The following is a 16,712-nucleotide window of genomic DNA, read 5'->3' on the forward strand; positions in this document are numbered from 1 at the left end:
TTATAGAGTGATACTTTGTCTTCAGCCACATTAGTTTCCATCTTTTTCCTTTCATAACTACCATCTTCCCATTCATCACCTCTTGCCAATCATTCCTAAACTTTACCGTCTCCCAATTTGAGGGTAGACATTGACATTTGACCAACTTAGATATGGAAGCCAGAGGACGATTATAGAAATAAAAGATCCCTGACGTTACGTTTGAGAAAATACTAAAAATGAACAGCACAACAACTAGAACTATTTAATTCTACAATGAATGAAATGGTAATATAACAGATTCATTATAAACTTACCCATCCTTTAGTATCAAACTGGCATTCTCCTCCGTAAACTGTGCCAAAGGCGCCCTCACCAATTTTACGATTTATTACCACTTTATCTCTAGGAATTTCCCATCCATCAAAAATTTCAAACAATGGACGACCCCTCCACAATTCCTGGATTTGTTCAAGTCTCTTTTCATACCTGAAATAACAGTGAATGCATATCATTTACTCCGATCCACATCAAAAATAGTGACACTATATAAAATCTTGATAACGTCATTATGAGAATCTAAAAACAAAATTCATTTCACAATTTGAATGAGCATACTTGCAGAACCACAAAGCCCAGTATTCTCAAAATGGTAAATGAATATTCTAACAATAAATACAAATTCTTTGCTATAGTTCTGTAAAATTAAGGAAACTAGTTCTTGGTTAATGGGTTTCATTGACTTATTGTGTATACCTACCATAAACAATGGGTGTATGTCATATAATAAAAAATGGGAAGATTAGCCAAAGGTTCAAGTTCACTAACCCTAATTATTTTGTTTTTACCTGTTTGAAGTTTTTCATCTATTGAATATGATTAATACCTTGAACATATTACTGTATTTGGATAAGTTGTTTGATGATACTGCAGTTGACCCTAATCCAGCAACACTGACAGCATTGTGAGAATGGCCAAAACCTAGTAAATTTGCTTGCTAATGTATAGTTTTCATGGCTGTACTTAAAGTAAGAAGTGTTTTTGTTCCTATGCAAAATACAACCCTTCATCCTTTCACAGACAGTACAGTAATATCCTATCAGTAGCATTCAAACAGCTAATGTCCTGTTATATTTTTCTTGCTTTTATTGGTTTTACTGAATTTCTGTGTTTGCATACAGCAGACTATAAACAGAAATCAGCAGGATTAGCCTGTTTAAATTAGACTACCATGAGCTTGGATCAGACATTGTCACTATCTGACTTTTCACCACATTAATTAAACCTATGGGGTTAATAGAGTAAATGAGGAGGGGGACAATGTGTTGCTTGAACTTACTGCCCTATGAAAATATTTGAAAATAATTTATACTATTATAAGTACGTTCTGAAATTAAATAAACACCAATTGTCTTACCTTCTTTTAAAGATAACGAAGCAAGCAATGAGCACTGTTGCAAGGCCACCAAAACATACAGCACACAATATGATGATTGCTGTACGGCACTCAACATTTAGCAATTTCCTAAACCCCTCTATATCACATTTGTCACTGCCATCATCTGGTTTCTCATTAGATGGCCAAAAGAGTTTTTCCTCATTTATAGTCAAACTGAAATACAAAAAAAATCCTTATTGCTTCATAATGTAAATTAAAAACTACAGTACTAGTATTTATACTAATTATTAACCCTTTTACCCCCAAAGGACGTACTGGTACGTTTCACAAAAGCCATCCCTTTACCCCCATGGACGTACCGGTACGTCCTTGCAAAAAAATGCTATAAAATTTTTTTTTTCATATTTTTGATCATTTTTTTTTTTTTTTTTTTTTTTTTATAGAAAATTCAGGCATTTTCCAAGAGAATGAGACTAACCTGACCTCTCTATGACAAAAATTAAGGCTGTTAGAGCAATTTAAAAAAAATATACTGCAAAATGTGCTGGGAAAAAAATAACCCCTTGGGGGTTAAGGGTTGGAAATTTCCAAATAGCCTGGGGGTAAAAGGGTTAATAACCATCCTAGGTCAATTAATATTTCAATTTAAAGCCTTGTTCTATTTATTTCAAGACATTTATGAGTTGTTACTAAATGATATTTCAAGACATTCATAACAGTTGCAAGTAAATCATATTTCAAGACATTCATGAGAGTTGTTACTATCCTAGTTCAAAACATTCAAGACAATGGTTACCAAAGTTAAGTTTTGTATTATTAAATGTTTTTTCTGAATGACATATATAGTAATTCTAAAATTAAACAATCATAGCAATGATCTTAAAACAAATCATATTTTGAATAGAACGATATTGAATTTTGAGTTATCGCTTTTCAAAAAAAAATAATTCAACATTTGTGTGAAAGTGACATTTCCAATTAAAAATCCCTTCTGAGATTTAAGATTACATTACTGTATAGAAAAAAAATCTAAATAGCTCCATAAATTCAAATCATACTGTTTACAAAATTACAATTCATAATCTTGATTATCAGATGCATAAAATACTTATCAAAAAAGGGATGAGTGGACCTGATAGGAAGTATACTATTGTACATCATTCTCTAAAATACTCGATTTTATCAGTCATTAAAAGATTAAAATTACCACTTAAAAATTTTATTAGAACTTTTTCTTGACCTATTTTTACCCTCTGATGATGCAGTATCTATTTACTCTTTTATAACTAGAGAACTGCTATTGGTACAAAACTGAAGACTGGTGCCAAACACTTATTATTTAATTTACTTGATATTTGATATTCATTTCATTTAAAAATTAGCATAATTTTCTAGTGCCTTCAATTTCATGCTTTAACATATATTGAATAATAAAAAGTAACATATGACATGATTTTAAAATGAGTTGGTAGTTTGTTTGTTGTTGCTAACATCAAAGGTACTACCTCTTTAATGATGGGGTTAGGAGGGCTACAACTATGTTGGTAAGCAAAATTGTCATTATTGTAAACAATCTATCTTCAGCATAAAATTCCAAGTCATAGAATGTCAACACAATCACTAGTAGGCTAAGCATGAACAAATCTTAGCTGATTTGAAGCATTATGTGCTTAGGTATTACATTTAGATTTACTAGTCCTATATCAATCCATTAACGTTGGTTGAAACTTTGCTCACTTCTCAGAATTTAAGGGAATCACATGATATGCCCTGCCATCCACATGATTAATACGAGACTGGTGATAAGCACTTAATTTATCGAATGATTATCAAGACAACCGCTAGAGTTATTGGGTCCTTTGACTGGCCCGAGATTAATGCACTGGATACCTCTCTGGTTGTGGCTTATTTTTCATTTGCCTACACATACACTGAGTAGTCTGGACTATTCTTTATATGTTCTGCTCTTTCCTCATACAACTAAAAACTTTAAGGTAACCTAAAAATTCTTATTCACTCGAGGGGTTAAGTACAACGCTGTAATTGTTCAACGGCTACTTTCCACTTGGTAAGGGTAGAAGAGAATCTTTAGCTATGGCAAGCAGCTCTTCTAGGAGAAGGACAGTCCAAAATCATACCATAGTCCTCTAGTTTTGGGTAGTGCCATAGCCTTTGTACCATGGTCTTCCACTGGGTTAGAGTTCTCATGCCTTAGGGTACACTCAAGCATACTATTCTATCTGTTTCCTTATTTCCTTTCCTTGCTGGGGTATTTTTCCAGTTGGAGCTCTGGGGCTTATAGCATCCTGCTTTTCCAACTAGGGCTGTAGCTTAGCTAGTAGTAGTAGTAATAATAATAATAATAAAAATAATAATAATAACTCACTCAGTCTTCTGTCTAACAATCTAGTTTAGTCTTATAGAACGACTAGAATTAATTATTTAAGGGTTTAGCAGCAGAAAAAACTAAAATGTGTAAAGATTTGGAGCTCTGTGTGAGGTTTTCAAATCTGTGGAGGCCAGCAAATGTTCAGACCCCTTACCAAATGAAAAGCTGTTAATATTATAATGACTAGAGGAGGTCGAGTTAGGTTTGGTTATGAGTTACGAAGAATCAGAATTATCAAGAGTGAGGGAGGATTCACTGGATGCCTGAAACTTAAAAGAGGCAAGTGATGTCAAGAGCTAGTGAAGCTCATCACTATCAAAAGATGGCTCAACTTGTGTTGTCGTCTATAAATGAAGGCATGTTAATATTGTCGTCATCCCACTATAATCAGCAAGCCTAGTCTTCCTGGCTTCTCTCCTGAACTTACAACAAGTTTCCTCGAGTGCTAGAACTTAATTTGATCGGCTACCACTGAAACATATTTTTCCATAAGTGGTACTAAGAGTAAACCACTCTTCACATCGATTATTTAAAATCACAGAATTGCATCTGACACAATACACAAAGAGAATGTGCATCATAATCTCAGAAATAATTTCTGTGCACATTATTGGCAATAACTGCTAACTAAACCAGAGGTAGGCATCTTAAAAAGCAGTATTTAAACAATTTGAGAGCATGAAATCACCACTAGTTGACCGAGATCACTAAAAAACAGACTAGCTGCTGCAGCAACCTGGGCTCCTTACCACTTTATCTGATTAGGGCTCTATTCATTTGTTAAGGATATGTATTTGCTGAAGCAAAACACAATGGGGAAATTTCTAAATTTTTAAAAAATTTAACAGGTAAGTGTCGATTAAACTGGGTTTCTGGGGAAGAAGCAATATGAACATCAAGGGATATTCATAGAAATAATTAGAAATACTGTATCTTTGAATATATTTTTCTCTACTTACGTTCCAGTGTCATTTTTTGTGAGTCCGGGATGAAAAATTCCAACTTCTTCATAAGAGTTTCCTTTGAACTGCCATAAAATTATATCAGTAACTCTTGATCCTGATGTAAAATTTATTGGGCCAGATACTCCATCAAAAGCAACAGATTTGATTTTATTTATGTATGCACTAGAAATAGAAAACAAATCAAACTTTAGACATTAAACTTTTTTTATATTCATTAATTTATTTACAAAGTGGAATTTATTACAAGAAATAAAATATAAGTAAAATTAGGTAGATATAAAATACAAGTACTGTATCAAGAATTCTTTTAATTACCATAAATCTACTTACTTCGTTGCATTGCGTGCTCTTAGATCAGCTGCATATGACTGGTCATCCTTGAAGAGAGCATCAAGGGCCAAAGCATAAGTCCACACAGCATCGTAAGTAAAGCCTGCATAGTTAGACTCGGTAGCGGAGTTAGATTGGTTAGTAAGATTTCGTACAATCTGTGTAAAAGAAAATAAAATATTAAGACATTATCATATGCTTTTAAAAGATGATCTTTAGGTGTTTGTGAAGAACTACTTTGACAATATTCAAAACCTTCAAAATATGCCATAATACGGTTGTTCCTCTTTAAGGTACTGTATCCTGTACCTGAATTAGTGTTTTACCATTTATTTTAGTTTATCAAAATAGAATTTCTGTATAATTCATCTTGGAAGTATGATTTCTTTTGCCCATTCTTGATTATATATGATTCTACCATGACAGTACTGCAAGTACTGTGCTATGTTACAGATGGTTTTATCCTTATTTTACCTTAGCTCAAACTAATTTTATAATCATATTCAGTCTCAAAACCTTCTTTCAGATAAAAGCCACTAACATATTCCCTAAGTGTTCACTGGCCTGAGTAAAACTTATCATTTGGATATATGAGTAATACAATTTGACAAAGAGCATTGTTCCTTCTAAAGAGGAAATATATATTGTATGGCCAATCTTTCAGTGAAAATATTTCTCGTACCAGGACCTGGTTCAACAATATTTCCATGCTATAAAAAAAAAAATTTATTTGAAGATGCAGCTTAAATTCAGAAACTACTATTTATGCATACAGACAGTCCTTAAGGTATGAACATGTGATTTGCAAACTTTCATATTTACAAACGCGAAATTACCACAAGTCATACATGTTCAAAGTCTGTGAAGTTATAACTTTGAAATTAGCGCCACTCCCGACTGGGTCCTGATGCCGCTATTGCTATTGTGATCATTGTAGCTGTGTCTGTGTATTACCTTCAACGTATATTTGCCTTATATCCATAAATTACAATAACATCAACTATGGCTGAAGATTAGTGGTGATAGTGATAGTAGAGTAAAGAAATGGCAAATCATTTCAATGGAAATGAAAGTAGCCATTACCAAGAAACTAGATAGAGTTGAGAAGATGGCCAATATTGTGCTTTCATAACGAATAAATCATTAAATGATCAGCATGATTTATAAGACAGCACTGAGTTATCCGATGACGGCGAATTATCTCAAGTGTCGGCTAATTCGTCTCCCTTCGTCATATCTTTGTCATCACAAGAAAATGGTTTAAAGACATATTTTATTGTTTTCTTTATCTAAAAATTACATTACAAAGCACTGTACTATATATCTGACTACATTATGCAATATAGATGCATAAGAGAGAGACCGTGAACGCATGAGCGTATGCAGATGTGTGGGTATGCAATGTTTTATCGTGATAAGTAATCTTATCGTATGTACAGTATATTAAACTATTTCATATTTTAAATCAAATTTATTTACTGTGCTGTACTGTATACTATCCCCAGAAGTACATTACAGTACTAATTTACAAACAAATATTTCAGTATTTTAAACTATGGCATCCGAAATGGATCACCTCAATTCTGATTCCATTTATTTCTGATATCATAACGTGCAATGTAATTTACAGTGGGGCATTTCATTGTTTACTTTACCTAATATTTACAGAAAAATGTACTTTACTATCTATTTGACTGCACTGTGTGCGTTATATGTAATATAGATGTTCGGATACGAGAGAGAAAGTCATGCCTCAGATCAGCTGATTTCGTTCAGTCGGGACAATCCAATACATTATTGGGATAAAGTCTTTTCTTATGTACAATAAAGTAAACCATTTGATATTCTAAATCAAATTTATTTACTGCGTTGTAATGTATACTTAAGCCGGCAGTACATTACAGTACTAGATTACAAATAAATATTTTAGTATTGTACACTAACACATAAGAAATGGTTTAAAATGTATCTTAAAGTATTTTATTGTTTATCTGGTATTTCCCGTAAAATGTACTGTAATATACATGTACAGTATATGATGATTGCACGGTGTGTTGTGTAATGTAGATGAGAGAGAGAGAGAGAGTGTGTGTGTGTGTTGCTCAACCTCAGCTGATAACCCGATTATGTTGGTGGGGACGAACCAATACAATACAAATGGCGGCCAACAATCTACTCCTTTGGTCCAAACAATTCTATTTAACTCTACCAAAGGCATTCATGAAGTAGATAAATACAGTGAGTTTTTAGCATAAAATTTGGTAACTAAACTTTAAAATAACCTGTACATTTATTTAAAACTTAAACATTATCGTAGTATACAAACATAGTGCCTTTGTACGGCCACATGTATGTTTCTTTTTTTATAACAACATACTTTACATTATTATACTGTATGTAGTAATGTAAGGTAATAAAGTAAGTCAAATATCATTTATAAAAACCTGATATTGATTTTATATGAAAGGGGAGTATTTTTTGACTTCTGAAAATCGTAGGCATCTGAGTTACGCTATGCATACCCTATGCGAAAATTTAACCCTAGGGATAATTGTACAGAAACGATTTACGAGAAATTCAAGCTTACGAACAATCTTTCGGCCCCCATTGTGTTCGTTGGTTGGGGACTATGTACAAGTTTTGATATACCACACAACATTGTCCCTGTATAATTCTCATTTTTGAAATACTGTACAAGAAAAATAGTCTTGACAGTAACTACGAACCCAAACATCCCAAAGAAAATAGGAATACAGTTGACCATAGATGAAAGCCATGACATTTATTTCTTAAGTAGTTTTAATAACGAACCACAAGATTTAGCAAATCTATTTAAGGATTTTATTTCTTTTTCATCTTAACCCTTTTACCCCCAAAGGACGTACTGGTACGTTTCACAAAAGCCATCCTTTTACCCCACGTCCTCGCAAAAAAATACTATAAAAATTTTTTTTTTCATATTTTTGATAGATTTTTGAGAAAATTCAGGCATTTTCCAAGAGAATGAGACCAACCCGATCTCTCTATGACAAAAATTAAGGCCGTCAGAGCAATTTAAAGAAAATATACTGCAAAATGTGCTGGGAAAAAAATAACCCCCTGGGGGTTAAGGGTCGGAAATTTCCAATTAGCCTGGGGGTTAAAGGGTTAATATATAATGCACAAAAGAAAGGTACTCAAGAGTCATTACAGCATGAGCCTGTATGCTACACCTTATTCTTAACCTAAAGACAGATGGTTATAAAATGACAAATTCGAAGATAATTTGTATTTTTCCTAACCATACAAACCTTAGCTATTTACAAAGGGTATTACTTTTAGCGCAGCTGAAATGACGAGCCAATAGTTTTTAACGAGGGTTAATAACCCCCCGCGCTAGTTAGCGGGGGGGGGGGGGGGGGAAGGGTAGCTTGCTACCCCTCCCCCCTCCACACACCGGTGACTTGCTTCACTTCACTTAGAGGTAGGACTTGACTTGGGGGTCCGGGATGGCGGACACATATGTGTAAATAGCTAAGGTTTGTATGGTTAGGAAAAATACAAATTATCTTCGAATTTGTCATTTGTTCCGTAACCGAAATACAAACCACGCTATTTACAAAGGGTGACTTACCCCTTAGGAAGGGTGGAAAGTCCCCAGCCTTACTGACTTCGGCTTGCCCGGGGGCTCGATCCCTCAGTGAGCAGCACTAGAGAGAGGGAGCCCCTGTACCTCACAGGTTCCTAGCATCGCTAGGAACGAGTGGCCTACATAAGCAGTGTGAGGAGGAGAGTGTGACTCGTCCTATGAAGTTGACCTTGAGACCTTCAGATAGGAATTCTAGGATAGGACGTTCCCCATACCACCTCGTCAGGGTATGGGAGACGCAACAGTATTAAGCTTAATACTAGGAGCAAAAAGAAGCATGGGTTACCTGCAGAGGTCGAGGTCAGCTATGCGAGGACCAGGATGCTGCTTCCCCAAGAGAGGGGAGAATGAAGAAAGAAGTAAGGGTCAGACATACTCTTTCATTCACGCAGACTAAGACCGGGTAACAACGCCCTCAACCTACTGCTACTTGTCCAAAAAGGAGCCTGAGGTTAGACCAGCTGTTGTGCAGCCACCACAGGGCCGATAGAGAACGTATCGAGGCTCCTGTGGGTCACGTCTTGCAGGTAGTGGGCTGTGAAGGTCGTTTGACGCTTCCAGACCCCAGCTTGAAGTACCTGCGTCACAGAGAAGTTTCTCTTGAAGGCCAGGGATGTAGCAATACCCCTGACATCGTGGGCCCGAGGGCGACGTGACGGAGGAGGGTCAGGATTGAGGGCATGGTGGATAACCCTTCGAATCCAAGCTGAGATGGTGTTCCTGGTGACCCTCCTCTTTGTCCTGCCTGTGCTCACAAACAAAGCTCGCACATGAGAACGGACTGCAGCCGTTCTCTTCAAGTAGTACCTCAGACACCTCACTGGGCATAGTAGCAGCTGGTCTGGGTCGTTTGTTACAGAACGGAGACTCGCGATCCTGAAAGAGTCGAACCGAGGATCCGGCACTCCAGGATTCTGAGTCTTGGCCACAAACTCAGGGACGAACCTGAACGTTACCTCCCCCCATCCCCTTGAATGGGCGATGTCGTACGAGAGACCATCAAGTTCACTAACTCGCTTGGCCGAGGCCAAGGCGAGTAGGAAAGCCGTCTTCCAAGACAGGTTGCGATCGGAGGCCTGGCGTAATGGCTCGAAGGGAGGTCTCTTGAGAGACCTGAGGACTCGAACCACGTTCCAAGGAGGGGGTCTCACTTCCGACTGGGGGCAGGTAAGCTCATAGCTACGTATGAGTAAAGAGAGTTCTAGCGACGAAGAAATATCCACGCCCTTCAATCTGAAGGCCAAGCTTAAGGCTGAGCGATAGCCTTTCACCGCCGAGACAGAAAGGCGCATTTCTTCTCGCAGATACACAAGGAAGTCCGCTATTGCTGGAATAGTGGCATCGAGTGGAGAGATACCCCTTCCACGACACCAACCACAAAAGACTCTCCACTTCGCTTGGTAGACTCCCTCAGAGGACCTTCGCAGGTGCCGAGACATTCTCTCCGCAACCTGTTGCGAAAAGCCTCTCTCCGCGAGGAGACGCTGGATAGTCTCCAGGCGTGAAGCCGAAGCGAGGCTACGGCCCTGTGAGGGACACCGGAGTGGGGTTGTCTGAGAAGCTCATGTCGTGGAGGAAGCTCCCTTGGGAGTTCCGTCAGGAGTTGCAGAAGGTCCGGAAACCATTCCGCGTGATGCCATAGCGGAGCTACTAGAGTCATGGAACAGTTGACCGATAGTCTGGTCCTGTTGAGCACCCTTCTCATCAGACAGAATGGTGGGAAGGCGTACACGTCGATGTTGTCCCACCGTTGCTGGAAAGCATCTTGCCAGAGTGCCTTGGGGTCCGGGACTGGTGAGCAGTACAGGGGCAGCTTGAAGTTCAAGGCTGTCGCGAACAAGTCCACCGTCGGGGAACCCCACAAAGTGAGGACTTTGTTGGCTATCTGAGGATCCAAAGACCACTCGGTACTCACTATCTGCGAAGCCCTGCTCAGACTATCGGCGAGCACATTCCTCTTGCCAGGAATGAAGCGAGCTGATAGTGTTATCGAGTGGGTTTCGGTCCACCTCAGAGTCTCTACTGCAAGATGGGATAGCTGTTGCGAAAAAGTGCCTCCCTGCTTGTTGATATAAGCCACTACCGTGGTGTTGTCGCTCATCACCACCACGGAGTGACCCACCAGGGACCGTTGGAACTGCTGAAGAGCCAGAAAGATGGCCTTCAATTTTAGCAGTTTGATGTGTAGGCACTTTTCTGATTCTGACCAAAGGCCTGAGGCCCTCTGGTTCAGAACGTGCGCCCCCCACCCTTCTTTTGACGCGTCCGAAAACAGAGTCAATTCCGGGGGAGGACGAGAAGACTCACTCCCTTCCGCAGGTTCTCGTCGGCCAGCCACCACCGCAAGTCCGTCTGTTCCAGAGACCCCATTGGGATCAGAATGTCCGGGGAATCGGATCCTTGATTCCACCGGGACTTGAGCCGCCATTGAAGGGATCTCATCCTGATGGGCCAGGGAGGATAGGTGGCCTAAGAGACGCAACCACGATTGGGCGGGGAGTTCTTTTCGCCTGAGGAAAGGCTCCGCCACCCTCCTCAGCCTTGCTATCCGGTCGTCTGATGGAAAGGCTTTGTGGAGATTGGTGTCTATTAGCATGCCTAGATAAACCAGTCGTTGGGACGGCTGCAGAGAGGACTTCTCGAGGTTTACCACGATCCCCAGATCCTGGCAAAGATCCAGAAGACTGTCTCGGTGCCGAAGAAGGGTCGACTCCGAGTCTGCTAGGATCAGCCAATCGTCTAGGTAACGAAGGAGACGAATGCCGTTCCTGTGCGCCCAAGATGAAATCAGGGTGAACACTCTGGTGAACACCTGAGGAGCTGTGGAGAGACCGAAACACAGCACCTTGAACTGGTAGATCTTGTTGTCTAGGCAGAATCTCAGGTACTTCCTGGAAGACGGATGGATTGGGATCTGGAAGTACGCGTCCTTTAGATCCAGTGTACACATGAAGTCTTGTGGTCTCACCGCAAGTCTGACCGTGTCTGCTGTCTCCATGCTGAACCGGGTTTGTTTGACAAACCTGTTCAGAGCTGAGAGATCGATGACGGGTCTCCAGCCTCCAGTAGCCTTCTTTACAAGAAAGAGTCGACTGAAGAAGCCTGGGGAGCCGTCCACGACCTCCTGGAGAGCACCCTTCTCGAACATGGTCTCGACTTCGGCCTGAAGGGCCAGCCCCTTTGCCGATCCCATGGCATAGGAGCTCAACGACACTGGATTCGCTGTCAGGGGAGGTTGAGATGACGTGAACGGGACGCGATAACCTTGGCCGATCACTGAGACCGTCCAAGCATCGGCCCCGTGTTGCTGCCACCTGCGGACGCAACGCTGAAGGCATCCCCCCACAGGTGGACACGCAGGGGGACTGCCACCCCTAGGGCTTGCGGCCGCGGCCGCCACCCCTAGGAGTCTTGCCTCCCCTGGAGGACTTACCGCCCCTCTTGACCTTGGCTGGAAAGGGCTGGGGCTTAGACACCACTTTCTTAGCTGCCGGTGCCTGTTTGGGAGCCTTACGAGGCTGTTGCTGCTGTTGTGGCGGGGCTGGAGGCTTATAGGGTCGAGTTGTAAGGGCCCTGTGGAGGAGGGAGTCCGTGCTGGATTTCCTCCACCTCTCAGCCGTTCGCTCCAAGTCTTGAGGCTCAAACAGGCTCTCCCCCAGAAGGGAAGCATGTCGGAGCCTACACACATCTACGGCAGGGACCTTCGGATGGAATCTCTCGGACACAGCATCGCGACGCTTCAACACCGAGTTGGCCAACAGGGTGGTAACCTGGTGCGCCAAAAACTCGATGGAGCGGGTGCCCGAGAGCAAGAAGGTCTCTAGGGCCTTCCTATTGGTTGGACAAGTCCTCCGATCGCAATAGGATGCCCAGAGATCCTAGCCAGAAGTCCAGCCACGAAGTGGCCTGCATGGCACACTTAGCGACCTTCTCGTGGTTAAGGATCTCTGCCGCCGAGAACGACACCTGCCGGGCAGAGAGTTTCTCCAGGGGAACTCCCTTCGCCAGCTCCTCCACAGAGTGATGGAGAGGAAGAGCGAGGTTGTGCTCACCCAGGATCTCGAAATACCTCCTCTGCTGAAGGCGAGGAGGAGGGATACGCTTGTTCCCGGCAGTGGAACGACTGGAGGAGGCAAGAAGTGCGAGCTGAGCGTTGGCCCTAGCTCTGGCACTCTTCAGCCCCCGAGACCAGGGCAGAGCTGCACTGGTCTTAGGGGCCTTCCGAACGTCAAACACTTCATCCAGAATCGTGTCTTTGCCTTCACGGGAGGCGATGACTGGATCCGTAAGTCTGTTAAGTGTCCTTATCAGGCTTAGGACCTGCCAGAAGGCATGTTCGGACTCTTGCTGTTCTCCCTGCGGGCTGGCAGCTAAGTCTCCTGCCCCAGGAATCTCTTCCTGGGGTGATAAGTGGACATTCCCCTGGGTAGTCGTGGGTTCCTGACGAATCCTTGCAGAGGATTTAGGGATGGTCTTGGAATCCTTGGGTTCCCTCCTGGGAGGGATACAGGATCCCAACAACGAGGTTCGAGGGGCCCCTTCCTCACGAGACGATTCTCCTGCTTGAAGCGAAGTCTCCCCCCCTGGTGCCGAGGGGAAGACTACCGCCCCACTGGACTCACCTGAGGACGGAAAGGCCTCGTCCACGGGAGAAGGAGAGAGTACTCGTGCAGGAGAAGGGACCTTCGAGACCGACCTCTTGGGAACCAACTTCGCCCTAGGGGAAGTCACCACGAAGTCCACTCCTCTCTTTCTCTTCAGCGTAGGAGAGACAGCCGCTGGTTTGTCACCCTGGCCGGCGAGTGCTGGTTTCATAACCCTCACTAACGCCCGTGCCAGCGGACCAAACCAAGTCTGCTGCTCCAAGGACACAGAGTCCGAAATCCTCGCTAAAGAGAAAGGGATCGGGCGATCCTTTGGAGTGGACACGACGGTACCTGCCTGAAAAGAAGGTGGGGAAGAATGCTGTACTGACCTGTCTTCGTCCTGCACTACCAACCTGTGCTTGGATGGAGGTGATTCCGAGTGCCGTCTAGGAGCACGCGTCCCTGCTGCTACCACCGGCTGTGGAATTTGCCGCGAACGATGGTCGCGCGAGGGCGAATGGTCACGCGGGAGTGCGGGCGAGCGATCGCGCGGGCGCGCAGGTGGATGCTCGCGCGAGCGCACAGGCGAGCGGTCCCGCGGGCGCACAGGCGAGCGGTCGCGCAGGCGAGCGATCACGCGGGCGCGCAGGCAAGTGGGCGCGAGGGTGGGCAGGTAAATGAACACGTGTCCGAGGCAACGAACGCAAGCGTTGGCGCGACGGCGAGGGATCGTGCTGCCGCGTAGGTGAGGAAGATCGCTGGCGATATAGATCCACAGGCGATCGATGACGAGCTGGTGAGTGCAGTCGCTCAAGTTGGCGATGGCGCGATGTGGTATGTCGACGCACTGGTGTGCGATGGTGAGCAGCATGCGCAGGTGAATGACCGCGTAATGGTAAGCGATGGCGAGCAGCATGCGCAGGTGAATGATCGCGTGATAGGGTGCGATGGTGATCAGCATCCACAGGAGGGCGATCGTTCAGGGTTGTGCGATGAGGAGCAGCATGCGTAAGCGGGCGATCGTTCAGGGTTGTGCGATGGCGAGCAGCATGCTCAGGTGAATGATCGCGTGATGGGGTGCGATGGTGATCAGCATCCGCAGGAGGGCGATCGTTCAGGGTTGTGCAATGAGGAGCAGCATGCGTAAGCGGGCAATCGTGCAGGGTCGTGCGATGGCGAGCAGCATGCGCAGGAGGGCGATCGTGCAATGGCGAGCGGCATGTACAGGCGGGCGATCGCGCGATGGCGAGCTAGAAGCTGGCGAACCATGTTCCTTCAGGAGCGTTGGCGAACGTCGGCGCGTTAGTTGTCGCTGTTGAATAGGCGATACTAAGATCGCCTGTGCGCGCTGGCAAGCAGGTGAACGCTGGCGAGGAGGTAATCGCTGGCGCGTAGGTGATCGCTGGCGAGCTGGTGATCGCTGGAGAGCAGAAGGTCGACGCGTGTCCTGTGAGAGGACAGGTGGTGCGGCGCGTTCACGAGCAGGAACGTAGCCACAGGACCAGGCAGATGGTGAGCAGGGAGTTCAGCAGGAACTAAAGGGTGGTCAAGAGACCGCAGGGCGATGGTCCTCAAATGAGCGCTGACGCTCGGAAGAGAGCTGACGAGCAGGAGAGCGCTGGCGAGGGGGGCGAACATCAGGAGAGAGCCAACGAGCAGGTGAGCGTCGGCGAGCAGGAGATCGTCGACGAGCAGGAGAGCGCTGGCGAGCAGGAGATCGCTGGCGAACAGGTGAGCGCTGGCGAGCAGGAGAGCGCTGGCGAGCAGGAGAGCGCTGGCGAGCAGGAGAGCGCTTGTGCGCTAGCACTGCTCGCGTAAGGGAAGAATCCCTTAGCCCCGAAGGGACCGTTGCCCGTCGGGTGACGAGTTCTCCAGAAGGCGAAGATCTGGCAGGAGATGGTGAGCGGTCTGCAGAGAGGTTTAAGGAGGGCGGAGCAGTAGGTTGAAGCTGACGAGGAGATTCCCCCCGGAGGACGAAGACCCAAAAAGGCGTCTCTTAGTCCCCCTGTAAGGGGAAGGGAGGCCCTTGTGGCGTAGAGGGCGGTGAGCCTTACGGTGGAGGCGGCCTCGGGGGAGATCGTCGGGATCATCGGTCCTCCGAAGGGGAGTCTCCGTCAAAACACTTCCCTCAGAAGGAAGCTGAGCAGCAGTCGAGACCGAAGGACTCACTTCCCCCTTCGAAGGATGTACGGAAGGAGGAGGAGAGCCTTGAGCACCATCACCAGCAACAGCACCTGCGGCGGAAGGCCCAGCCACGTCGGAGGCCTCTGTCACCACGACGTCGACAATAGACAGAGGGTCTACCTCTGCTACCACCGGCGACTGCTTAACAGCGGCCCCCAACGAGACAAGGTCAATAAGAGCGACCCTGGAGGGCAAGCCCTTAAGCCCCAGGGACGACCAAATCTGTAAAAGATCATCACTGGATAAGGCATTATTAATAACCTCCCCCGGAGGAGGAGGGGGAACCGCCTCGCTATGGGAGGCGACGCCCTCTCCCCCCACCGAAGGTAGGGAAACAGAACAAGGGCCTGCGCTCCCACTCGGACGACTCTCCTTAGGAGGCGGCCGAGGGGGAGCTTCGGAGGAGGTTTGGGCGGCGGAAGAAGAGTCCCGAGAACCTTCCTCCTTCAAGGCTAACCCCGGAGGAGAACGGTCTCTCTTGGACTTCTTCTTACGCCGACGGCCAAACCTCTCCCACTGGGAGGCAGACCACTCCCTGCACTCACGGCACATGTTATCCTGGTCACACCGTCGGCCCCGACATTGAGGGCAGAGGGTGTGTGGATCCGTATTAACGTCCGACATGAAAGTCCCACAAGGACAGCCGGCAACTCCAGGGCATGTACGCATAGTAAAGAAAATAACTGAAGGTCAACTTCCAACCAACACACACGCTGAAAAGAAAAAGCAGAAAATTAAAGGCTGTCACGAAGGCGATGAGCAGACACGTCTGATCACCGCCGAGCCAAAAGTGAAGTGAAGCAAGTCACCGGTGTGTGGATGTGTGGAGGGGGGAGGGGTAGCAAGCTACCCTTCCCCACCCCCCGCTAACTAGCGCGGGGGTAATTAACCCTCGTTAAAAACTATTGGCTCGTCATTTCAGCTGCGCTAAAAGTAATACCCTTTGTAAATAGCGTGGTTTGTATTTCGGTTACGGAACAATTACGATTAGTTCAATTTAAAATCGCATTATTGTATACTAAATGAGATCAAGTAGTTAAATTTAGGGACTCTACAAAATTATACGAACAGTACATAATTATCAGTGCAGTGTGATCTTACAAGAGTGAATCTCAGAAGGAAATTTATTTTTGCCAATCATTCAAGTATATCCTGGTTACTCGACTGTAAACTCCCGGTTGAGAATTCCTGCAGTAAATAAAAAAACATTCCTCAGTATATAAGCTGACCTAATGGAGAAGAGAACTTTGCC

At 44.7% G+C, this 16,712-nt stretch overlaps 1 protein-coding gene across 3 annotated transcripts in view; it reads right to left on the minus strand.

Moving 5' to 3' along the window:
- The window catches only part of LOC137634273 (uncharacterized), a 341,636-nt gene that overhangs the window by 30,709 nt on the left and 294,215 nt on the right, over positions 1–16,712 (minus strand). For all 3 annotated transcript variants that reach the window (XM_068366572.1, XM_068366569.1, XM_068366571.1), the window contains 4 exons: positions 5,063–5,220; positions 4,727–4,894; positions 1,397–1,591; positions 297–468 (listed from right to left, as the gene is read on the minus strand). In XM_068366572.1, coding sequence (XP_068222673.1) covers positions 297–468; positions 1,397–1,591; positions 4,727–4,894; positions 5,063–5,220 — 693 coding nt within the window. The remainder of the gene's footprint in view (positions 1–296; positions 469–1,396; positions 1,592–4,726; positions 4,895–5,062; positions 5,221–16,712) is intronic.

The sequence above is a fragment of the Palaemon carinicauda genome, chromosome 44 (assembly GCF_036898095.1).
Source record: "Palaemon carinicauda isolate YSFRI2023 chromosome 44, ASM3689809v2, whole genome shotgun sequence".
In the NCBI taxonomy this organism is placed as follows: domain Eukaryota; kingdom Metazoa; phylum Arthropoda; class Malacostraca; order Decapoda; family Palaemonidae; genus Palaemon; species Palaemon carinicauda.